The sequence below is a fragment of the Mytilus edulis genome, chromosome 7 (assembly GCF_963676685.1).
Source record: "Mytilus edulis chromosome 7, xbMytEdul2.2, whole genome shotgun sequence".
Lineage (NCBI taxonomy): Eukaryota > Metazoa > Mollusca > Bivalvia > Mytilida > Mytilidae > Mytilus > Mytilus edulis.
This window is the reverse complement of record NC_092350.1, coordinates 66,573,552-66,600,803: the sequence shown is the minus strand read 5'-3', so window position 1 is coordinate 66,600,803 and position 27,252 is coordinate 66,573,552. Positions and strand designations below refer to the sequence as shown.

General features: G+C 31.8%; 1 protein-coding gene, 1 long non-coding RNA gene and 1 pseudogene across 3 annotated transcripts in view; 1 reads left to right on the top strand and 2 right to left on the bottom strand.

The window, feature by feature from the left end:
* Positions 1-1,838: 1,838 nt before the first annotated feature.
* LOC139483596 (uncharacterized) lies at positions 1,839-3,609 on the top strand (annotated as a pseudogene).
* A 3,946-nt stretch (positions 3,610-7,555) lies between these two features.
* LOC139482048 (uncharacterized) lies at positions 7,556-8,053 on the bottom strand. Its single transcript, XR_011654757.1, has 2 exons — positions 7,937-8,053; positions 7,556-7,659 (listed from the first exon to the last, which is right to left on the bottom strand). It is a non-coding gene; the product is annotated as an uncharacterized lncRNA (long non-coding RNA).
* Positions 8,054-8,084: 31 nt separating this feature from the next.
* Positions 8,085-27,252, bottom strand: part of LOC139482047 (PAX-interacting protein 1-like) — a 42,490-nt gene continuing 23,322 nt past the window's right edge. The window contains exons 8-22 of one of the 2 annotated variants that reach the window (XR_011654756.1): positions 26,133-26,271; positions 25,626-25,717; positions 23,348-23,443; positions 20,704-20,838; positions 19,744-19,865; positions 19,115-19,296; positions 18,487-18,530; positions 17,015-17,106; positions 16,319-16,418; positions 15,549-15,717; positions 13,896-13,996; positions 12,672-12,803; positions 11,462-11,537; positions 9,949-10,677; positions 8,085-9,891 (exon numbers count right to left, since the gene is read on the bottom strand). Coding sequence is in view for 1 of the 2 variants with exons in the window: in XM_071265694.1 (XP_071121795.1) it covers positions 10,595-10,677; positions 11,462-11,537; positions 12,672-12,803; positions 13,896-13,996; positions 15,549-15,717; positions 16,319-16,418; positions 17,015-17,106; positions 18,487-18,530; positions 19,115-19,296; positions 19,744-19,865; positions 20,704-20,838; positions 23,348-23,443; positions 25,626-25,717; positions 26,133-26,271 (1,563 nt within the window). In the remaining variant the exon portion in view is untranslated. Of the gene's footprint in view, positions 10,678-11,461; positions 11,538-12,671; positions 12,804-13,895; positions 13,997-15,548; positions 15,718-16,318; positions 16,419-17,014; positions 17,107-18,486; positions 18,531-19,114; positions 19,297-19,743; positions 19,866-20,703; positions 20,839-23,347; positions 23,444-25,625; positions 25,718-26,132; positions 26,272-27,252 lie in introns of both variants that reach the window. The other variant, XM_071265694.1, reaches the window with a different exon arrangement.

The window sequence follows — 27,252 nt, the reverse complement described above, 5'->3', positions numbered from 1 at the left end:
CAAAAAGGCTCGCTCCTTTTGAATTTTACTCTTTTTTTCATTTTTGTATGTTCTTATGTTAGTTTGTATGTTCCCACGTTAGTTTGTATGTTCTCATGGTAGTTTGTGTATTCTTACGTTAGTTTGTATGTTCATAATGGATTTATGAGATTTTATCAAAATGCTTATTATATAAATGTTTATTATGACACTTATTCACAATAAGTAGAATTTTGCCCAAAGAATTATGATAATGCTGATTTTTTATGTATTTTTCTAAATAACAAAACTATATTTCCACGTCATGTTTTCTCGTGGACGCCTACCAACGTATATAACAATAACCTTCAATATATGTTAATCTGATCTTACTTTTAATACATGTCTATGTAAAAGGATTTTATAATTTTAGTTTATTGTCTTCTTTAAAGCTGTGTCTACACGCACTATTCATCATGACATTAGTTTCGCTAATACTTTGCTCTACTTTAGAAGATATGAGTGTCATTGTTAGAAATCATCAAACAAAAATTATTGGGTGTTTTCCAACAATGACACCCCTATCTTCATAAGTAGAGCAAAGTGTAAACGAAACTAATGTCATGTCAATAAACAGTTCATTAAAGTGCTACTATTACAAATAAACAAAATAGTTAGTTCATGAACGTGTTCTTGTGTCCTGTATTGTTTTTACTGAGATTTTCTGGAAAAAAAAGTCGCAGTTTATTTGAGTACCATAAAATATGTTAAAAAAAGGAAATATTGTTTAATTTTTTTCAAGGAATAACAATTGCATTGGACATTCTTTCATGATGTTAAATTGATATGCTTACCTCTATTAAAAATAAACTGTCATAGTATGTAAAGTCCTCATTAGTCCACGTAAAAAGTATTGCACATGTATTCACAATGCAAAGATAACAATATTTTACAAAGACAGTTTGTTTTATTCGAGTCATACATTTCTGTGACCCTGAAATATATTCTTTGATTGTATTGTGATTGATATCACCTTTGAATTGACAGGTGTAAGATCAATTAATGTCTGGTTTTATTTCAATTGACAATTGTGTGTCAAGTCTATTTTATAAAAAAAATATATCAAACATGTGAAAATGTATCTAATTAGCAGAAAAAAAAGGGAGACAAATATGATGTTTACAATAACAAAAGTGTTGGTATATATAGAACATGCAAAATGATATTACTCTTTATACTACCTATATTTTGTTAATGATTTTGTAAACCCCAAACTATTGCAATTTCAAATGTTTATTTTACCGGTAACTGTATTTCATCTATGTTTAACTCCAGACACTACATCTTGAAAAAAAATCAAATCACAACAATGCTTAACTCCGAAGAAATTTCAAAACTAAAAGTTCCTCATCAAATGGCAAAACTCAAAAGATCAAACACATAAAACGAATGGATAACAACTTGGTACAGGCATTTTCTTGGTTTTACAAAGTCTAACTATGAAACTTTCGATAGAAAAAGATTTGTATGACTATTTTTTTCATTGTCTCATGATATGTCCAATAAAGTTTGGGAATTTTTTCTCTATTCTTTGCTTTTTCATGATTGTTCTCTATTTTCTAGTCCAATGTCTCGTGTCACATGAATCGATCATATCAGCGTCGTTCAATTCATATGTCCTTGTTAAACGTTATATGACCTATATTTCTTATTACAGTTTTTTTTTACGTAGTATGAATTTAAATGTATATGAAGGTCGTGAAGTGATTGGACACAAATTAGTTACCATTTGCTCTATTTCTATACAGTTACGATATATAAGGCAAACAACATCAGTGAAATCGTATAATGTATACATATTTTGAAGAGTGAAGAAGAACATGGAAAGTTACTTACGTTCCACAGATCCGGTCTTAGCGCCATATACAACGATCCCAAATCTGTTGCAAAAATGGGCGAACGAGGATCCAAACAGACTAGCCTGTATTATATACAACAAGGGAAATTTACAAAAAACAATAACGTATGGTGAGCTATATAACAAATCTGTTCGTCTGGCTAAAGGCCTTGTTCGTTATGGAATATAACAAGGGGATGTCGTTGGTGTTGGCGGAGACAACACGGCAGAGTTTTTGATTTGTATATTTGCCATTCAGATGACAAGGGCAAAACCACTTCATCTAACATTTCATATGAAAGATGGCTCTGACCTCAAAAGAATGATGCAACTGGTTGGCAACTGCAAAATGATAATGTTTGATCCAGGAGAAGGTGACAGGCACTTGAAAATCGTTCGTAATTTCATGTCAATTGATCCGCAAAACGGTCAAGTAACTCAATGCGAAATTCCGGATTTAAAATTGGCTGTTTTGCACTCACCACCGACAGAAGCAGTAGAACGATTCACATTGCAGGACCTGTACAATGATGGAAATGATGTTCATCTTCCACAGATTGACCCAGATGATACTGCAGCTATACTGTCAACATCTGGAAGTACAGGATTTCCAAAGGCGGTGGAATTTAGTCACTACAGCATTTTATTAAACGGATACAATATTCATTACTTACTGCAAACTGAATCATTTGATAAAACAGAATTAGTCTACTTCAATGGTCGGCCTTTTTATTGGATGGGTGGATATCCACATTGGGAAATAGTCACTGGTGGAACGCGTATAACACAGTCTAATTCCTTTGCACTTACATCAGCGTCAGCAGGGACTAACTATGTGATAGAGATACTGCAGAAAGAGCGTCCTTTCTGTGCATCTTTTGGTACACCGATGTTACAACACATACTGCATCGACAAGACATTCATATAAAAATACGCTCTGTTATGACTGGAAGTCAACCTGTTCCATCGACATGTCTTGATGGGTTGGGTAAGATATTCGACAGTTTAGCTGTTGCGTATGGTGCCACAGAACTTGGTTTTGGAGCAGGACAAATATATACTGCATCATCAATATTGTCGCAAAAATATCTTGGAGTTGTGCCACTTTCAGGAGTTGACTTGAAAGTAGTTGACCATAATGGTTTGATCGTGAAATCACAAGCCAGTGGAGAAGTTTATATTCGAACCCCAGTCCGATTTCAAGGATACGTTAATAACGAAGAGAAAACCAAAAATGTTATTATGCCATGTGGCTGGTATAAAACTGACGATTATGCTTACATTAATGCCGACAATTCCTTAGTAGTGTCTGGAAGGATTTCTGACGTAATGGAAATATCTGGTGCTAAGGTTGCACCGTTTGTTATCGAGGTAGCAATGAAAAAACATAAAGATGTCAAGGACGTAGTCGTCTTTCCTATCAAACATCCACTGACAGACAATGATATCCCATGTGCGTCAGTACTTACGTGGAAAGGAACCGAAGTCACCGAAGATGAACTTCAAAAATTCACCAGGGATACTATGAAAATTGACGAAGAAGTAAAGATGTTGGAGGACGCATACATTCCAAAATACATCTTATTTTTGGAGGATTTACCAGTAACCGGTACCGGGAAAACAGACAGAAAAGCAACTATAAAACTCTCCGTACCATTGATTGATATATCTAATGATGTCTTCAAAAATACCAGGCGGAGAATTTATTGATTAGCTGTTGTCCGTTAACATATAATAAAATTTGAAAGTGCTGTATTTTCAAATATAGTCATTTAAGCCATATATTCTCTGTTAGAAATTATTAAGTTACTGCTTTTTTGATTAACATTACTTTAATTGATTATGTATACCTCAACTAATGTATAGCGCTTATCTATTGTTGAAGCCAAAATGACTTTTTGAACCTTTGTGTCGCAAGGTTGCTTATTTTTTAATGTGTAACTTTTGAAATTTAGAAAACTTAACATTTACGGTCAATAAAAAAGAATGTTATCACCGACTCATCAAAACCTGAGATGTAGCCACGTTCTAACAATTATGTTTAATCCCGAATCATTCTATATGTGTCTATTTTAAGTAAAGAACTTGATAATCCCTTTTTATTGTTGGTTTCTTTCCATCATATTTGTTTGTGGGTTGTTTTTTGTGCGTGTCATTAATCAGAAGTCTCACTTCGGGCATCTCATAACGAAATATGTATGAACTTTGTATTCACTTTGAAAGCCTTACAGTAACATAAAGTTCATTAAATCCACATCATCAGGTGGAGAATTGTTTTGAATACAATTATACCAGCATTTCGCCATGATTTGCATTATATATAAATGGTCGCCTTAGTTTTACGTCTTCTATGTAGTGTTTTGAAGACTACTGTATGTCTTTTCGAGGTTAAATGGTTTTTGTAGCTTTTTGATTAATACAATCCGATTGCACCAGCCATGTCCGATATGATTTAAAATGTTGAATCCGATGTCTCTTGTGCATAGATCGCTACGCTTGCTACCTATTTACAACACTAGCAAAAACTCTTTGAGGGTCCTTATCACTGCATTGAAGACCCATTGGTGGCCTTCGGATGTTGTCTGCTCTTTGGTCGGGTTGTTGTCTCTTTGTCACATTTCCATTCCAAAGAAGACATTTGTATGTATTTTACAAAAGTTCCCTTGTTAAACTAAGTTCCCAGTTTAATTTACATGTAAGACACATTAGATCTCAATGTGGACTTATTTGATAACAGGGCCCAACATTTTTGGACCAATATTTGAACCTACATGAAAACTGTGCCCAAAATCTAGATATAATTACATGATAAGAATCAACATATCAGAGAACACAATTGATCCAATGTTTGAAGAAATTCAAACAAGAGTGCACACACTGAAATGTCTCCCCTTCTTTACTTATCATTGATATTATGTTTATAGTCCTAAGTATAAAGCTTGATTACAACTGTCACATATACTTAACATTAACCAAGATAGCTAAACAAAGACCAATGAACCATGAAAATGAGGTCAAGGTCAGACGAACCATGCCAGGCAGACATGTACAGCTAACAAAGCTTCCATACAACAAATATAGTTGACCTATTACTTATAGTTTAAGAAAAATAGACCAAAACACAAAAACTTAACACTGTGCAATGAACCGTGCAATTGAGGTCATGGTCAAATAAAACATGCGGGACTGACATATAGATCATAATATATTTCCATACACCAAATATAGTTGACCTTTGGCATATAATATTAGATAAAAAGACCAAAACTTAAAAACTTAACTTTAACCACTGAACCATGAAAATGAGGTCAAGGTCAGATGACATCTGCCTGCTAGACATGTACACCTTACAACCATTCCATACAACAAATATAGTAGACCTATTGCATAAAGTATGAGAAGAACAGACCAAAACACAAAAAACTTAAGCACCTGAGATCACCCCTAGTTTTTGGTGGGGTTCGTGTTGTTTATTTTTAGTTTTCTATGTTGTGTCATGTGTACTATTGTTTTTCTGTTTGTCTTTTTCATTTTTAGCAATGGCGTTGTCAGTTTGTTTTAGATTTATGAGTTTGACTGTCCCTTTGGTATCTTTCGTCCCTCTTTAACTATAACCACTGAACCATGAAAATGAGGTCACGGTCAGATGACACCTGCCAGTTGGACATGTACACCTTCCAGTCCTTCCATACACCAAATATACTAGCCCTATTACTTATAGTATCTGCGATATGGACTTGACCACCAAAACTTAACCTTGTTCACTGATCCATGAAATGAGGTCAAGGTCAAGTGAAAACTGTCTGACGGGCATGAGGACCTTGCAAGGTACGCACATACCAAATATAGTTATCATATTACTTATAATAAGAGAGAATTCAACATTACAAAAATTTTGAACTTTTTTTTTCAAGTGGTCACTGAACCATGAAAATGAGGTCAAGGACATTGGACATGTGACTGACGGAAACTTCGTAACATGAGGCATCTATATACAAAGTATGAAGCATCCAGGTCTTTCACCTTCTAAAATATAAACCTTTTAAGAAGTTAGCTAACGCAGCCGGATCACTATCCCTATGTCGAGCTTTCTGCAACAAAAGTTGCATGCTCGACAAAAACATCTGGACCCTTTACTTGGATCAATTCACAACAAACCCAAAATCTATAAAAATAAATAATACCTATCAGCATATAAAAAAAACAAGAATTCAAGACTTTGAATTGAAGTTAAAAAAAGAAACAATCAATTTATACAAAGTTTTACAAAAGAATCATTTTTGACACCTTTAAACTGAACCATTATGTTCATAACCCATAAAAAAAATCTTCAACTTTATTTATGGTATAATATGTTGCAGCACAATAAAATAGCTATAAATATACTTATACTCCAGTTATTGTTCATAAACTACAAAACCTAGATTTTTAGGTTATTTTCCAACAGTAATTTTTAAATGGTTTGGACCATGACCCCCTAAAATTTGCACCTGGAAGTTTGTGGTATAAGTTCATAGATGTCTATACTCTTGGCTCTTATTAACAAAACAGTTACACTGGCAAGCGACTGAATCAATCCCAAATCACTCATTTCGTAGATCTATATATACACGTATACTAAAGTTATTGTCTGCAAAACTAATTTATTTTCTATGAACTAGTAAAAACTTACCTTTTTTGGGCTACTAATAACAAAACTGCTACAATACCCCCCAAAATCAATCAGAACAATTTTATAGTGGACTGGAACCTTGCGCTTGAATGTTATAGAAATCCATACACTTATACAAGTTATTGTCTGTGAACAAAAATATCTTCAAACAAAACACAGACAACATAACATTATATTGACGTATAATAATAGCACTAACACATACATTCTTGTTTTGAAGCAATTTATAGAACTGCATTCACTTTGAATATAACACAATAATTGATAAAAAAAACTCATGTTCAGACGGAAAGATTGATTGTATTATTTCCCCTTTTTCTATAATGAACAGAAATGCAGTCAATTCTAATGTAATTAGAAACTATAAAATAGTAATATTTATTTAATGACTATTAAGTTTTATTTGACTTTTTAAAAAATCTGGTCGTACTAAATAATTGTTTTTGCACTGTTAGAGATTAACTTAAATGATTGGACACTAGTCATTGTAAATGTGTCAGATGCATGAATAATCATTTTTTATAAAGATACTTAAACCACATTGACTAGAGGTATAGGGGAAGGTTAATTTCTCACTTAACATGTTTAACCCAGTCAAATGTAGAACCTGTACGAAGACAGGAACCTGTACAAGTGTTTTTTTTCATTTATGGTTTATCTGTATGTTTCAGAGTTAAGTGTGGGGTCTTTTTTGCTGAAATTGTATACATTGTTGTTTAGGGGTAAGCTGAAGCCTGCCTGCAGATGCAAGATTGTTTTTCTGCATTAAAGACTCATTGTTGGCCTTGTGATGTTTTTTCTGAGGTCAGGTTGTCCCTGAACAGATCCGATTTCCTTTCCCTATTCTATATCATGTACATGTATATTGTGGTATGAATAACTGCAACAGTAGTATACTTACTTGTGTTTAAAAGTCATAAAACGTTGATATAGTGATTGATTGATAATTGATTTACGCCACATCTGCACAAAAAGGCTTTATCACGGCTCATAAATCAAGGTTTGAAAGATACTCTCAAATAACAAATTTTAAATTGTGAATATATTGTTACCAGTAATATATTTAATTGTTTTGTCTTACATGTTATAAATAAAATTGAGAAAGGAAATAAGAATATCATCAAGGAATGTCTTAAGGTGGTACCTAACACTACAGGGAGATAACTCTGTAAAATCAGGTAAACGTTTTAATTACGTTGTGTTGTTAAGGGAATATTAAGCTTTTCAATGATCAAAATAAGTGTTTGACAAACTGCTATATAATCAGTGTAATTTTTCTGATAAAACGGTTGGTTCAAATTTGTTGTATTTATTATATTTTTGTAAAAGGGTCAAAGTAAATACTTTGTCAAACTTTTAAGAAAATTAAACGAGCCAAATTAATTTTAGTTAAAGTGTTGGGTACCACCTTAAAGAGACAACAACCCACCAAAGAGGAGAATACAGGCCAAGGCCACCAATGGGTCTTGAACACAGTTAAATATCTCACACATTGAGGCAGACTTCAGCAGGACCTTAACAATACTAATGCAGAAAACATACAACATTTACAAAGATTAGGTATTGAGAATTTATTTGATATGGCCTACATGAGAGGTTTTGTTATGACAAAATAATAGTATAAAATACAAAATACAACCTTGAAATAAAGCAACAAAAATGCATCAAATATTTGGATCTTCCATTTAGTCATAATAATCCGTCTACAACGCTTACTTCTCATGCGAGCGTAGAAAAGAAATCGCTCAAAAATCATAAACATAATCTAAAAATCAACACATGTACAGTTAAAAATCATATCCATCACATGAAAGACAGCTATGAAGTCTTCAAATATATCATCACAGAAAAGAACAAAAAAGTCATATTGTCGTCGCTGGGTTTCTAAAATGTTGTAAATTACAAATTTATCAAGAAAATCTCATAGACAGGCTTTGAAAATTTTGGCAAAATGCATGCTTCCAAAATGTTGTGTGTAAACTTGAACCTTTTTATAAATAGCAGTGAAATAAAACTTTGACATTTCTGGATTATCCAAGAACTTAAATTATTTTCACAGAAATAAAGAAATGTACAATTATTTTTTTCCCAAAGCAATTCAACAACAATTTTCAAGTTTTCATACAACATTTTGGAAGCAAACTTTACAAACAACTGACATTGGCAATTTTGTAATATGTCTTATTTCACACATTTTTATTGGTCTAACTGCATGGTATTTTGTAATAACAAAGATTTCCTCCAGCCCAGACCATTGGTGTCAAAAAGTATTTTTAGCCAAAAAAGTCATATACAACATTTTAGAAGCCCAGCGACTATATGTAGAGGTTCACCTTTTAAACAAATCACCGCATTTTTTTTTTAAAGTTAACATTGATTTGGAAAACTAAATAATAGCTATGAAACTCTCTTTTGAGGATTGGGTGCACAATACTTCCTTGTATTTTGTAAATTCAGAAATCAAGGCCATGTTTTTATTATTGCAAACATGCATGATAAACCTAATAAAAAATTATTTCTACAACGAAAAACAGGTTCACTATCAAAATAATTTGTATAATAATGCATTTTATACAACTATCATTTGTTGAAGATTCGCAATAATAAATGTATGAATAAAATTCAAACTTTTTTCAAAAACAAAAATGAGCCTGATTTATAACAAAAAAGCATACAATCTTTATATATATGCATACATTAAGCATGGAACAATATTAAGATGTACTATTTAAGGCAAAAATTTATTTAAATACAAAATCAAGAACTGAACATATTAACTTTGTTTAATCAAACCTAATTTGAGACTTATAAGAATTATACTCTTAAATCAATATAAATTATACTTCAAAAATAGAAAACAGTTAAAGGGACATAACTCAACTTTAAAATAAAATAGAAGTATGGTTTGATTTTTCTGGCCATACCAAAACAACAGACTATGAATTGGTTTTTGTGGATGTTTGCCAGTATCACAGACTGTTCCCTTAAAAAGAGTTGTGATATACAAATGCCATATAAATCTGAAAGGTGTTTAAATTTTAAGTGTAAATCAAATTTGTTGTACTTGTCAAAAGTAAAATCACAAAATACTGAACTCAGAAGAAAATCAAATTGGAAAGTCCCTAATCACATGGCAAAATCAAATGAAAAAAACACATCAAAAACAAATGGACAATGATTTAAGAGCTGTAACTATGTGCCCATCCCCACCAATGAAAAAAGGGGGATGGATATTTTATTTTCTGGAACAGCTCTAAGAGCTTAAACAAAAATTATTGAAAAATTGATGTCTGCATAACCCAGTCCAGTATATTAACAATGAGAATGAGAAGTGATTAGTAATAGCAGCAGTCAAATTAAGACCTGCAGTCGACCAAATACCAAAGATATAATGAGTAATAGCAGCAGTCAAATTAAGACCTGCAATTGACCAAATACCAAAGAGATATAATGAGAATTTTCCTTATAATCCTTCAAAATGTTCTTAAAGAGGCAGACAATACCAGGCATTTCCCATTAAAATAAATATTAAATAAATCGGAGGGTTAAGAAGGGAAGTTTTATTTTTAGACATATGAATTGCGATATTATGGTTGGATGAAAATGTAACCACCCACCCACATTCATTTTAATAGAATAGCCTTTATCAACCAAAGAACAAACTTTTAACAGTACAGAAACTGACAAATAAATGATACGGAAAGGGAGGTACAATCTGACACACTCAAATCAATAATTTGTGGTTGGTTACATTATCCTTATAATTTTGTATTTAACATTCATAGGTAATATGAAAATTTTGCATGATTGATTTTTCTGGGTTCTGAAACATTGCCTCCTACGTTCCCTTTGCATTTAATAATGGAACAGGCCTCAACTTCCTTCTGTCATGACTATGTTGAATGGTATCAACATCCTCACAACCCTGTATCAATATAAAATGAGTATTCTTCTTTTTCTGATAATCGATACTCTGATAATCGATACACTATATAAAATGTTATATACATGCTGCTTTGGAAGACTAGAAGGTCTGATTGTTATGGAGATTCACATGTAAATAACATTAATGTACATCTATCACAAAAGCTTTAAAGTCCAATGTTTGTCTCATTACACCAGTCAGCACAAATTCTGCATTGTGGATTGCTGAAAATAACAATGATATAAAATGATTAAAATATCTTGCAGTAGGCAATACATTTGAAATGCAAAACCTAGAGACAAGTCAAACTTGCTGATTAATAACATATAGAACAACTATTTGCCAGGAATTTAAATTTTGTATATGAAAAATAAAAATACCCTCAAATATTTTTGTCAAGATACCTGCATTGACAAATTTTCCATTGAGATATCATATAGAACATATAAAATTGCTATCATTTATCAAACTGCATACTGAATTTTATTATAAATCAAGAAGGCATATTTGCACTCCTTTAATTTTAAATTATTTCAACCCATAAGAAATGTTCTAATTCATAATTGGCACATTAATTCAATTCTCATTTGCAAAATAATCAATATTTAAGATATTAGCTGTGAAGAATCTTATACTGAAACTTTTGGTTGGAAGGCACATTATATTAATAATACATAATTGATGGGTATCAGAGCAACTTTTCACACTATAATGCACTATAATTCTCAATTACAATTGTCTGGGTGGCGGGTGCTGACAAAAACTGCCTTCCAACCCCCCATACATTTTTTTTTTTAATAGCCCTCACTAATAATCATGTATCAACTTCATATATTTTATTTGGATTTTGGTTTTTTTTCAGTGTTATTGATCAGTCTTGTGTAGACACAATGCATGTCTGGTGTACAAAATTATAAGCCTGGTATCTACTATAAATCCATTTTCAACATTTGACCAATACAGTTTGTAACACAATATAGTGATGTTTGGGGATATAGTTGTACTTACTGATTTTCTTTGCAATAATATTCCTTAGCATAGGAACATCATCTTCACAGGTAACTACAATATGGGTTGGATTTCCCTAAAATAAAATCAACAGTAACGGTTGTTTATTGTATATATTTTATATTAATTTTGAATATTATAGGGTTATTGCATGAATATTGGGGAATATTGTCCCGAGTAGAATTTTATATTGCAAGAGCTTGCAAGTGCAATATATGTTCTACGAGGGACAATATTCCCCAATATTCATGCAATAACCCTTTTATTGTATAGCAATATAATATTTGAAAGTAAAAATTGGTTTAAATTAGACTTTGTCATTGATGATGTCATGAATTTTGAAGATTTATTGCACTAGTGCAATATTAGAATTTATTGCATGCTTACTTTTGGTTACTTTCTGTTGGAAATCTTATATTGCTATACAATAAATAGAGATCTGCAGCATACATAAAGGAGACAGCAGAATATTAACACCATAATAAAGCAATATCTAAACGTCGACATAAAAGTCTTCAACAATTTTAATGAACAAGTTTTTAGGTTGCATGTAGGCTATAGATCAGTCTATCTTGACAAATTATATTTTTGGTTATATCATGTTTTCCGTATTTAAATGTAAGGTTTAAGCGACATGATTTGTGGAAATTTGCATCTGGTGCCGAAAAATTGGTTATGATAAATTTTGATTAGTTGCAAGTTCATGGTTTTGTAAATAAATTCGAAATGCTAGTATTTTCAATAAAAATCCAGGCAGCTGCTATCAGATACATGTTAATTTTGTTACATCTCAAAGCTTTTCAGAATAAAACTTGGTCAAAAGCATTGAAAGCCAAACCTGCATGTTAGATATACTGCAATTAATAATATATAACAAAACATTTACCCCAAAATTGAGGAAACCATTTACTTTGAAACCAAGCTTTTTGGAGTGCTCCCAAGAATGCATGCTATAACACGAACCCATGTATGTGCCTGTCTGAAGTCAAGAGTACATCATTCAGTTGCTGTGTGTGGTTGTTATATTTGTTTAAAAAATAAATCACTCATGTTTTTTCCTTTCAATTATAATATGAGTTTTGCTCATTTCTGAATGCTTTAGTGTGCTTTATCTACATTCACATCCTTTGACTACTTTTATAATTGGCATTCATACCAATATCCACAATTTTATTATTAGAGTTTAGAACAATGCAAAAATAGTACCCACCTGATCATCTTTCTCCTGTAGTAAAGGTATGGACGGAAGCCGTTTGACCACTGTACCTCCAGCTGTTCCAACAATTTTGGTCAGATCTGATATGGGTGGTACTATACTTGGTGTAGCATATATGGTCACATCCTGGAAATATTATTTTAAAATAAATATTATGTCTGTTATCTTATTCTCACTACTATTTTCTTTTAGCACCATTTGATTTGAAATAGTACTGTTTCCATAAATTTATCACACCACATTCATAATGCTTTATAAATAAAACATGGACAAGAGGGCAATAGAGCAGATTGTTTTTAGAAACAACATTGTCAATGAAGGAGAGGCCAAAGTATTTTTCTAGGGGTTAACAACCTATTTTATCACCCTCTTAGGTATGTTTTAATTAAGAAATAATTCCTTCGTGTCATGCTCTGTGCTCATTTTAACATGGGTAGGCATTATATTTGTCAATATTTTACACTGAGCGTTAGCGAGGTGTAAAATGCGGTCAAATATCATTTCTATCCATGTTAAAATGAGCATAGAGCATGACATGAAGGAATTATTTCAATTCTAATAGGACAAATACAGTATTTTTACAGGTTGAAGCATACCAAAATACCATAAAAATCTTTGGCTTTTCCCGTTTCCTCTCCGAGGAGTCTGTACCTTACATTTCAAATTTGATAAGTTTGAAAACTATGTGCAGGGAAAATATATGTTCTTTTATAAAAATATATAATAAAAGTTTATGTTGTATATATTTAAAAGGATGATGATGGAAATAACGTTAATATTAACAGTAAGTTCGTGCGCATGTGTCAAACATATTTTGTGCTCATTAGAACACGGCTTTGTTTACAAAGCGTAATTAGGACGTCATATTAGAATTAATCATTATACTGAAGATTAGTTATTTATGACTTTCAAAATTTTAAATTGACAACAATCAAGTATAACTTCTTGTATGTAACAGTCATATGTATCAAAATAAAGTGTACAACTGATCAAGCTTCTTGGTAGAGGGTCATAGAATATAAGTCATGTGATAAGAGTAAATTATCACCCTTATATTAACCAATCAAAATCTGGCAATTTGACATAAAGTATGATACATTCTATTTTCAATCTATTTAGGTAGTATTATAGTGTTTGCACCATAATATTATTATATTGCTATGGTCCAAAGGAGAGCACACACAGTCATTTTCTATTTCTACAACTTATATAACTTACCTGAAACAATGGTTTAGCTTGAGCTCTTGAGATTGAATCCTGTAAATTACACTGCATCTCTGTCTCTGCTTTTATATCCCTAAGGGCATACATATTTGGATCTGAAATTAAACTTATATATTAAAATCTGACAAACCAAAATATATTAATCAATTATGAAGCTGAATTTCCTGCTTTTATTTATTCTTAATATCATATGTATTTTTCATTTTAGTATCTAAATGCAGTAGCAAATAAGATCCAAAACTAGAGGCTCTAAAGAGCCTGTGTCGCTCACCTTGGTCTATGTGAATATTAAACAAAGGAAGCAGATGGATTCATGACAAATTTGTGTTTTGATCATGTTGCTGATGGTGATGTGTTTGTACATCTTACTTTGCTAAACAGTCTTGCTGCTTACAATAAACTCTATCTATAATGAACTTGGCCCAGTAGTTTCAGTGTAAAAGGTTAATAAAAATTTACAAATTTTATGAAAATTGTTAAATATTGACTGTAAAGGACATTAACTCCTCAGGGGTTCAATTGACCATTTCGTTCATGTTTGACTTATTTGTAAATCTTACTTTGCTGAACATTATTGCTGTTTACAGTTTATCTCTATCTATAATAATATTCGAGATAATACCCAAAAACAGCAAAATTTCCTTAAAATTACCAATTCAGGTGCAGCAACCCAACAACGGGTTGTCCGATTCATCTGAAAATTTCAGGGCAGATAGATCTTGACCTGATAAACAATTTTACCCATTGTCAGATTTGCTCTAAATGCTTAGGTTTTTGAGTTATAAGCCAAAAACTGCATTTTACCCTTATGTCTTATTTTTAGCCATGGTGGCCATCTTGGTTTGGTTGCCTGGGTCACAGTACACATTTTTTAAACTAGATACCCCAATGATGATTGTGGCCAAGTTTGGTTTAATTTGGCCCAGTAATTTCAGAGAAGAAGATTTTTGTAAAAGTTAACAACGGTGACGGACGACACCGGACGCAAAGTGATGGGAAAAGCTCACTTGGACCTTCCGGCCAGGTGAGCTAAAAAAGGAAGTTGTCAAAAGTTCAAAGTAGATCAAAATATAAACTCTTCTCTAGGAATAATACTCCAAATTGGCAACAACACTTCAAATGGTCTGCAATTTTATTTGCTATGGTCTACATGTTTCGCCTGCAAGGCAGGCTTCATCAGGACAATTTTTATACCCAAATTAATCCCTGAAGTACTCAAAGTGGTGCATTGAATTTGACGTCGTCATGGTGAGAGTAACAATGAAAAGAGAAAGTAGCAATACAGAGTTATAAATAGATAAATATAGAAAATTAAAGTTTGTTTACAATGTAACTTGAGTTTGTTTTACTATTATATGATACATGAAATTGTTCTCAAGGCTTGGTATCGAATTGGACGAACTTCCCATGGTTCCTACCACTTCGCAAGGCTTCTCTACCAACCTAGCCATTGTTGGAGGTTACTACTTCCTTGGGCGTAGGCAACAATAGGAAGATTATGGTCGCCGGTATGGATAAAAAAATTGTCTTTTCTAGAAAATACAGACAATTTAAAGAAAAATTTTGATACTGCAATTATAAAAGTTAACCTTAGTTTATTATTAATAGTACATACACCTTTCTTCTTGAGATAACATTTTGAATTACCTGCAAACCTATTCTTGGCCATACTATCTTCTAACCATTCTTTGGTGACTACATATTTACAGACATTGACAGCTATGAAGAATTTCATTGTCCGTGAGATAGCTGGAGCAACAACATGTGTACATTGTTTGGGATTCTCTGTAACCATGCCACCAAGCTGAATTACATTCTATAATAAAAAAAAAATTACATTTAAGAATAAGAGTACATCATTTATATCAAATATCACAGCAATATATATTAATCATCTTTTTTACAATTTATTTTTTAAAATAAACTTTAGTCGACACATGTTTTGTTATTAGTTTGATACTGTGTGACTATGTGTGAAATTGTATTTTCATAGGCATATCAGTCACTTATAAATCTGTTTAATATAAAAACATAATCAAGATGCAGTCTCAGCTGATGATTGGTAGTAAAAGTGTTAGATGCAAGATTGATTGGTCATGATCTAGAGAAGCTATCATCAATTTTGACTTCCCCGTTTGATTTTGATAGCACACTTTGACAGCATATTGACACATATTTTAGTTCAAACTTTAAATTTTAAAGTTTTACCACATGATCATGATCATTGAAATGGAATATATATTTTTGCGAAAAATTATTTTTGTATTATTTTGATTTAAAAAAATAATCATTAATATTTTTATCAGGCATAAAAGTATAATTTTTGACAGATATGCTTATAAATATTAGAAATGTATTTTTCCTGATTCAAGAATTCTAAAAATTATTTCAAAGCTTTTGATTACACTGTTACTTACAGCCTGCAGCTTCTTTGCCAGTCCTTTCATAAAACCAGTAAACAGAACTCTGGGACCATTAGCATTTGTTATCTGGATACTTATTTCTTCATTCTCCTGTCTAAAATATAACATATAAGGAAATAAGATGAAAACAATACAATGTGAGAATATTCACTAAATCTTCTGCATTTAGCTCTGTGGTGATGGCCTCATTGTGACATTGAGATGAATAACAGCAATTAAAGTGGTACCTAACACTACAGGGAGATAACTCTGTAAAATCAGCTAAACGTTTTAATTACATTGTGTTATAAAAGGAATATTAAGCTTCTCAATGATCAAAATTGGTGTTTATCAAACTGCTATATAACTAGTGTAATTTTTCTGACAAAATGGTTGGTTCAAAATTTTTGAAATTTTTATATTTTTGTTAAAGGGTTAAAGTAAATACTTTGACAAAATGTTAAGAAAATTAAACGAGCCAAATTAATTTTAGTGAAAGTGTTGGGTACCACCTTAATGTGCTGTTCATTTGATTTTTGTGTGTTTTTGCTATGCAAGTAGTGATTTTGTGTCATGGATGGATAAACAATATCCATCGTCTTTCTATGGTCACCAGCTACTTTACACCATTAACAAAATTGTAAATTATGCATTATTTTAAAAGAAAAGTCAGGAAACTTCTAGCTCACTAAATAATACATAAAACATTACTTTTTCTTCTTTGCTGGAGGTTCTGTGTTCTCTACATTGTTGTCTTGGCCAGGAGCAGGTGCAGATCTAAATTTCTGCTGTGGTAAAAATTTCTGAAAAATAAATAAAATTCATTTAGCTAACATTGATTTTATAGATCATGAAGCAAATTATCTTGTTTTAAAGGCTATACCTGTAAGCAAAGGTTCATTTGATCTTTTTGAAAGTTTTGACCTTAATTAAACAAAAGAAGGACAAATGGGGGTTTATTGTATAATTACACCTTATGTAAGAATCCTGGGTTTTGATTGGTTGATAGCCAGTGTATTTTTCACCAATTTACTGTTTTCAAATGAATATCGTTTATTTTTAAAGCAGCCGGGGTATTTGCAAAATGGGTATGCCTTTTTTACCCTCTCTGTCATGGTATTTGCCAAAAAATACTCTATCCGACTGGACGCTTGTAATGTCACTATCATCAATGCGTTTTTGAACATTAACATTCGGTGTAATTAAACAGATATAGCATGTTCTTGAGGGGTATTTCCGAAAAATACCAGTCTTGAGATTGAATTTCCCTCGCCTTACAGCTCGCGAAATTTAACATTCTCTCGACTGGTATTTTTCGCAAATACCACTCCTAAACATGATACATCTGTTCACTACCTCCCATACTATGTTTTTGTAACCATTTCATTTTCAAACAAAGTAATTATGTCACCCGATCGACAATGTGACTGGCAAGTCTGGATGAGACTTTTGACTTTGGAATTTCCAAAATGGCCACCATTGCCATGGAAACTGCAAAAAAGTCAAAATTTCTCAAAATGCTTTGAACTTAATGAAACTTGATATTATTGTTAACTGGCAAGTACAGATGAGACTTTTGACTTTGAAATTTTCAAAATGGCTGCCGTTGCCATGGAAACGGCTGAAATGTGATTTTTAAAAAAATGCTCTGAATGTACTGAAAATTTACAGAAAGATGTATTGCCATAAATATATGTGCATTCACTGTTTAACCATTTTGAAATGGCTGCCGGTTAGTGGCAATAGGGGAAGGGTGACATCCGCTATTGCTTGCAATGGCAATTCTAGTTGTATTATTGCTATTTTACAAGATTTTCTTACTGACTGATAATTTTCTTTCTCAGCGGAGTCGAATGATATGAAAAATCATGGCTTGAAACTAACAACGCATGTGCTTGTTGTTAACGAAAATAACAATGTCCTCATAAGTAAAATAGCAATAAACAGATTATTGTCAATGGTCATCTCAACTCAATTGCTTTTCTCACTTTTTCGTACCAGCTCAAGTGGGAAAATCAATTTCGTTGAGATGCCAAATGATAATCTATAAATAAAGTGAAATAGACAACAGATTTTTATCATGAGATAGACTAAAATAAATTTACATAAAAAATGTCTGCTTTGCTTGCATTTGTACAACCAGGGCAATTTATCATTTGCTACTGTTATAATACTTAACGTACCTTCCAAGTTTCTCTTTGAATTTTCAATGGTGATCTCCATCCAACTTCAAATAGAAATGCAAAAGATTTTATAACAAATGAATACTTTTAAGTATACTTATATATATTATTCATGATACTAATTTTTCAATAATCAGAATATTGCTAGTAATCAAAGCTATTGTTAATTTTTCTATAATTGCTATTAGTTAACTCTACTAACTATCCAGTACTTCACTGTGATTTGGTTTAACCATACCAAATCTTGTGCCTGTACAAGGTCAGCTATCTGGACCATGTGTTGATGCTGTTCTTTTTTTGTTTGCACTTTTATCTATTCATAGAAATCAGGTCTGTTTAACTTTCCAATATTTTTGGTTATTCCTGTTATCCATATTCATGTTATGAGATTCTATATCAGTAGAACAATTATAAACTTTAAATGTTCAAAGAAGTATTATCATCTATAAGTTTTTTATGCAAAGTTATTGAAAACCACATATACATAATGAAGTATCCATGAAAATACAATTTACTTAAAAATTAACAAAAAATTGGGACCCACAAAAATAAATGAATCCACAGTAGCTCAATTTAAACAGAAAATCCTTAGTATTTAACTATCTACATGTATTAAAACAGCACATACCCATTAGATGATGGACTAATGACACATCCATCTGGAAGGGATCAGGATAGAGCTGTAAGTACTTTGGTTGAACTGGTAACTTAAGGGCATCCAGGTGCCCCAGTACCAGGTCAGTCAACCAGTGGACATTCACTACTGCTAACTTCCATTCTTTTGCCTTTTCATACTTTTCTCCCTCTGGTCTGTTGATAAAAAACAATGAAAGGATGATTAATAATGAAAACATTTAAGACACTTTGTCTAGCATAAGCTTGGCAAAAAAATCTTGAATACTTATAATGTATAAAGATGCGTAAAATACATATAATGAACAGTTGTTAGATCTTACGATTGAGATGTTCATTACTTTTGAACTTAGTATCAAGTAGCCTTGAAGCTCAATTTTTGGAAAATTTTAGTTGGATTATGTTGGCCTGTAGAGATGATTTTTACAAGCTTGAAAGCCTTAATGTGGTTAAGCACATAAACTAACTTGTAAGGCCTGCTTTTTTCAATGCTTTTAAGCAGTCAAGTACCTTAAAAGCTTAGAAATCTTTCATATGAATGATTGACGCAAACATGCATGTCATAGATTTTAAGATTTATCACCCTTAACCTTCTCCCACCTCAGTTAATATCTACAATCTTACTTTCTACAGATGAGCGCTGTATTTCCATGGGTCATGTGACCTGTATATCTTGCACCAATAGCATTTATCATCTGCTTAATTCTAATTCTCTCCTCTCCTTCAAAATTTGTCATACACAGAACCTAAAATATATATATACTCATATGTATCTTCTAACTTTACATTTCCTGTAATTTTGATAATTTCATCCCTTCACAAATTTGGGTAGCCTTTTCCTAGCAACTCAAATTAAAACTCATATTTTTTTTAAATATTCAATTCAATCATGCAACTCATTATGCCAAGCTAATAAACGGGCAATTTGTGATTTGGGTGCTTGGTCATCTATAGATATAGATGACCAAGCACCTAAATCATATAGGAATAGGTCCATTTGACATGTCTGATATTTACAAAATTTCATAAAGATATTATTTGAATTTTAGGGATAATGGAAGTCTATTCCTACCTCAAACACCAATTTGAATGAAATTATCAAGTTTTGTGTAGGCCTCTTTGTTAGATTTTTGGCATGCATGTTTGAATTCTATGTCGAGATGTTTTGTGTCTGTGACGTATGTTTACACAGTTTTAGCTGCTGGATTCTAAGTATTGTCACATTAACCCATAAATATATTTGATTGGGTTTCTCAAGGCAGTTTAGTCTAAATAACAGAACTATAAACAACTGCCATAAAAGTGGAAGGTTTAGCTAGCTATAAAACCAGATTTAACCCATCATTTTTAGAAATAGCCAAGTACAAAGTCAGGAATATGACAGTTGTTTTCCACTTGATATGTTGGTTGATAATATTCAATTTTGTCAGTTTATATAAACTTCCCCTTCCAGAACTTATCTTCGAGTTTAGTATTTTAGTTATATATTATAGAGGAAATTCAACTGTAAATGGAAAATATGCTTATTTAGGTAGTGTTTATATTTTTATTATATAAAGTTGCTGTGTTGTAACTTTGTTTTACCTGATTACTACAAGGTTTATTTTCACCATATATCAGAGGCAAATGGAGAGCTTGCCACGGAGGCATCATCTTTTTCTTGACTAACACATCATTCAACCAGTAGGCAGTTACAACTCTCCTCTGATCTCTTAATGCCTGCAAAATAAGATAATATACACTTATAATTTAAGGTTAAAGTTTCTTTTCATTGGGTTATTTCATTAGAAGAATGGGGCTGTAATAACCTTCAAAAATCTATCCACAAACAACATTGCTGTAATTTTCTTACGTAAAATGGACATACAACTATTAATGACCGACAACCCATATCCACAAAAATGAATATCCCTTTCTACCCACCCTCAATCACTCTGATAGACAAGTCCTTCCTTAAGAGTATCAATAGTATTTCCAAAATATGACTAAAACAACTAAAATATAAAGTAACGTTAATCAGATTTAAAACAAAACTCGAATGAAAATATATAAAAACTAGTAAAAACTTTGGAAACAATACATTGTATATGAAATTTCAGCAGTCATCATTGCCTAATCATGCTAATTGGTGACAGGTCCATTAACTTTTATTCAGATGGCAAGTAAAGAATTAGATCATATAGTTGTGCATCTTCAACGTTGTCTTAAAGTTAGGAGTTGTTCTACTTTTATATCATCAGACTTATGTATAGAAAGCAATATTTTGCTCATAGGACAAAGAAAAGATATTTGAATATGGATATAGATATGAAGATTGGAAATTTAAAATTTGAGTCTACTGTTTCACGTAAGTAGTTTCTCAATTTCAATACAATAAAGCAGTTCACAGAATTTTTCTTTGGTAATTTTTAATTTAATGTAAGAGTTCCTGAACTTTGTGAAACTTTGCTTTTTTCATCCAAAATTTTTATTAAAAATATCTTAATTTCCTATTTCAATGCAAGATAAAACTCTTATACATTGAAAGCAATTGAGACTTTTTATATTAAATCAAGAATTCAGAAAAGTTGAGTTCCTCTGAAAGAAGGGAACAAAATCTGTTTTGCAGTGAAACAATAAAATCAAATATGGAGTATTCTAGCTTACAAAATGGGAGAAGCAAAGACGAAAATTTTCAAACTAAACTATTTTTTCCCCGAAGACCTATGCAGAGTAATTTGACTGATAAAAACAAGACACTTATTACTCAATGTATTTCACATGGTTGGGGGTGGCTTAGACTTCTATGCAATTAAAGGATATCAGATTCATGGCAGAAAGAAATGAGTCGGGACACCAAGTTATGTATTTCATAAAATTTAAAAAACTCTTTGCACAGATTAAGTAATGATTCATGTATTATTCTATTATTTTTGGGGCCCTGCTTGCTGTTAGGTGTGAGCCCAATGCTCCGTGTTGAAGACCATACTTTGACCTATAATGGTTTATTTTTACTAATTGCAACTTGGATGGAAAATTGTCTCATTGGCACTCATACCACATCTTCTTATATCTAACCACATTTCTTAAATATAAAAAGCCTTATAAGTCACACCCAATCTAGTAAAATTTATGAAGTAATACCACAACTCCACAAGATCAAACTTATTCAGTATGTTTCTGATTATAACCTTCCCCCATTGCACATACTCAGGATATGTAGCTATACAAATATATCCCACAATTCCAAGTGATAAAGCAAGGGGTCATCTCAAAGTGAAATGTGATTTTGTTCTATGAAAATTGCAAATGCCAACAATTTTAAGTGCAATTGGTGCATCTCAAAGTTCAAAGCAGATTTGCATATTGACTTGTTGCGTAATCACATTTCAACTCTAAAATGAATACAAGGTATGCAAGTAGGTTGTGTATTGTATTATATATTACTTACTTGATGTATCTGAAATAAAGTTTAGTTTTAGACATCCATAAAATTAATATGTATATTATTTACCCCAAAAGTCACACATTGCATTGTCTTTAACAGCTCTGAAGAACTGTATATTTATTAAATATAGGACCTCAAAAAAAATTCATATGAAAAACATTTAAAATTACTTCCTGCCCTATTTTTTTAATTAGTAAATTTATTTTCTTACATATACCACAAATATATATTTCTCTAATTCTCTGTGAGTTTAACCCTTTTCTAACCCATTGTATGAAAAATTTAATCAACATGTGGTTGTCGGGGATCTCAGAAGATGATTGGATGAATTTAAAGTCGTAACCTTTATCAGCTCACTGGATGGATCAAATTATACTAACAGGTGTTAATGAAATTGACATCTCGGAATGTGGAAGGCACTGGAAGGGGGTTTCTGTTAAACAAAATATGAAAATTTAATAGTTTTTTCATTAGAGAAACAGATTCTTACATAGTTACTGGTGGACTATCGGATTTATCCAATCTAGATAATACAATTATAAATTTTAAAGTCCTCAGCCTAGGCCGAGACTTTAAAATTGATAATTTGACTATCTGGATTGGATAAATTCCGATAATCCACTGGTACCAATGTAAGAATCTATAAATATATATAATATTTTAACAGTTAAATCATTTAATTTCATTTCAGAAAGGGATAAATATCATCTATAATAATAGCAAAGTTTTTTTTGGGAAAAAAATCATCCCTGTCAGACCCAGAACTGACTCTAGCCCAGAGAAAGACCCCTTAGTGCTTACCAGATGGAATACATCACTGTGTTGATTGGCTGCCAGAATATGTGTAATTCTGTTAGAATATGACGTGTCTACCTGTCCACCATGCTGTTCTATCACCTAGAAATAACAGGTAAATGTTCCTCTTAAAATATTGTGTTTCAAAAGAAATTGAAAATGTACAAAGGGAGACAATTCAAAATCATCTGTAATGTATACAAACTAATTCTGCAAGAAATGGCAACATGTCAATTTGGAATTAATCAAAACTATTTAACAAAATTGCCTTTGAAGTTATTTATTTTATGTTACCTCAGATACAAAGTCCCATTTTGAGTACTTTTTCTTGTGTGTTCATTGAAAGATAAAGGTATCCCTCTATCTCTGGTCTGTTTATCTTGTGTGTTCATTGAAAGATAAAGGTATCCCTCTATCTCTGGGCTGTTTATCTTGTGTGTTCATTGAAAGATAAAGGTATCCCTCTATCTCTGGGCTGTTTATCTTGTGTGTTCATTGAAAGATAAAGGTATCCCTCTATCTCTGGACTGTTTATTGGGTTTTTTTTTCTTTCATCTTTGAATTGGAGCATGCTGCTGTAGTCTATTTTAAAAATTGTTATTGCCTGCCATGTGTTCTTCACTTTCTATTCTAAATTCTAGTAAGTGTTCAAAGAAGTGTAGTTCTGAGGCTCAATTGAGACTTAAAAATATTGAACATGTTGAAGGATGTATAGAAGCTTAATAAAATAGTTACAACTTTAACAAGCTTTCTCCTCCTGACTATTCTATAAACAAATATGAAATGTATGGAGATGTTAAAATGTACTAAATCTGTTCTTTGGTCAGTTTGTTGTCTCTTTGACATATTCCCTATTTTCATTCTCAATTTAATTTACCTTAATAATTTCCCCAAGATGCACAAAAATAACTAATAATTTCAGAAACAAATGCTACCAATGTTTTTCTCTATTTCTATCATTTTTTAGCATAACATAATAATTGGTTAAAATCATATTTATGTAATGTTCATTCATGTGTATATTTATGTATGTATTTAGATTTTAACGAGAGAAATTTATGTATTACTGAAAAATTATTACACCAGGGTTTTCGATATCACAAACTAGTCAAAACATTTACTAAATTTTATCATCGGTATAAAGACATTATTCGTAAATATAGCTCAACATGCAGACTTTTAATACGTTCAGGTATTTCACATCCATTTTTTTATGGTAATATTCTTTATAAAGCACAAAGGTGTCAGTATTCACCTCAGAAACTTACAAAACCTTTGAATAGACTTATTAAGAAGGGATATAATTACGATACTGTTGTCAAGTCATTAAAGATTGCATATTTTGGCGTTAATATTGAGTCATTGATAAGGTCTTTGCATCGGAACTAAACACATTTATTCTAAAAACAGTTGTTGGCATGACAAGGGTTATGTTCTTCTCATATATGTTATGATGGTATGATACTAAACCCCTAACGGGAAGGATTGTGCCTGATGTTCATATGATGAAATCATAATCTTTCAGTCAGTTTAGTTGAAGTCTGGAGCTGGCATGTCAGTTAACTGCTAGTAGTCTGTTGTTATTTATGTATTATTGTCATTTTGTTTATTTTCTTTGGTTACATCTTCTGACATCAGACTCGGATTTCTCTTGAACTGAATTTTAATGTGCGTATTGTTATGCGTTTACTCTACTGCATTGGTTGGAGGTATAGGTGGAGGGTTGAGATCTCACAAACATGTTTAACCCCGCCGCATTTTTGCGCCTGTCCCAAGTCAGGAGCCTCTGGCCTTTGTTAGTCTTGTATTATTTTAATTTTAGTTTCTTGTGTACAATTTGGAAATTAGTATGGCGTTCATTATCACTGGACTAGTATATATTTGTTTAGGGGCCAGCTGAAGGACGCCTCCGGGTGCGGGAATTTCTCGCTACATTGAAGACCTGTTGGTGACCCTCTGCTGTTGTTTTTTATTTGGGCGGGTTGTTGTCTCTTTGACACATTCCCCATTTCCATTCTCAATTTTATTGGAGAAGACGTTACTAAGTTGAAAAACTTGCGTCTCATCCATTTGTCTTTTTTTGAACAATAAAATATGTTTAAACTTAACTATTAGCATTGAGAATTAATTCTTTAACAACCAATTATTCTTTAAAGTTTTTCTAATACTTCAATGTTAAATCAAGAGCACGATGTGTGCTAGTCATTTTAGAACTTTCTAGTCCATCAATTATTAGGAGAAAACTGTGTCACCATTCAAATTTTAGTTATAGTTATAAACAAACCTTTTTCCAGTTATCAATTTGTTCCTGTCCCAGAATCTTTTGGTAATCTGTGATGAAGAACACACAACCAAGAAGACACATATCTGCTGGAACTGGAATTAAAAATTGTTTCAATAAAAAAAAAAATCTATGCTAGAATAGCAGTAAAAATAAAATATTGTCATTAAAAGGTGCTTTCCCACTAGAAATTATTAAATCTGATTAACGGTTGTTATGTGATGAGCATGACTTCTACATTTATATCAAGAAAGATAACATTTAAATTTCACATTCCCTGTATTTTACTACCCATGTAAGATTTAACCTACTTTGCCCATAGAAGACAAGTGTGCCTACCATCACTGAACTTCTAAATCTATTAGACAAGTTTTTTGTAATTCATAATAGTGTATGACACTTGACACTTTATTTTTTGGAAATTTTCAATAAATTCTAGTACAAGTTATTTTTTTACAATTACTGAAGCAATTCTGAACTCATAAAAAGTAAAAAATACAACAACTGTACCATTATCAGAAGGTTCATGTCCCCAGTATGGTGACTGTTGTAGTTGTTGGGTGCCCATCTTTTGAGGAGAAGGAGGAGTGTACCTGGGAGGTGGCTGTCGATGGGGAACCTGCATGTTCAACCCTAACATCTGACTGACCTAAAATAAAACATACATATTATGAAATCTATCTAAGATTGATAACATGAGTAGATGTGGAAATATTTTTGCTGTTTACAAAATACATACTCAGCTACTGAAGTTAGACAATTTGAAAATAAAAGAGGCAGATAGAAAAGTATGATTACATGTAAGTTCAAAATCACTCCTGTAGTTTATTGATCTGAAGCCTCAAAAACAATTTTATTTATAGAAAGGAGTAGGTCCCCTAAGGATAAATTTTGGCCTCAAATTTCAAGTTCATCTGACGAATGAATTTGACCTCTTTTTAAACACTTAAGTGTCTATTTCATTTGAATCAATTAGTTTATGTGAAAGATTTTAACTGATTTAGTCATTGAAAACGATCCGATTCAAGCTCAAATATGAAAAATCTACCAAATATGTCGAAAAATGTCACTTTTTAGATAGTTTTTGTCAAAAATGATAGTGGCCGCATCTGTGTTCATCCAAAATCTTTATATATGTTATGTATTATCATAAAATACAACTTACATTTCAATATTAAGGATGAACACGAATGCGGCCACTTTCGTTTTACACGAAAACCGTCTAAAATTTAGCTAAAATGATAGAATTGTGAAGATTTCAGTAATTTAGCGTGACTTAATGGTGCTAGTACTCGATATATGTGCATTGTATTGCCAAAAACAACCAATATTTATGTAGCAGAAGCATTCTACTGTCCAATATATATTTAAAAGTTTACATTTTAACAATTTTGTAAAACTGCTATATTTTGGGGCCAAAAAGGGGTCTTACCGGACCTACTCCTTTATGAAAGCCTGATTAACTGTATAGTAAGTCAGAAACTTTTTGTGAAGGCTGTACATAACATCTCTAACATAACTATAGAATTAGTCACAGGGTTCTCCTTAGATAAGTTTGAGTTCTGGACTCCTGAAAATCTGTCTGAACTCATCAAGCTTTTAAAATGTTGTTTCAACTGAGCACAAATAT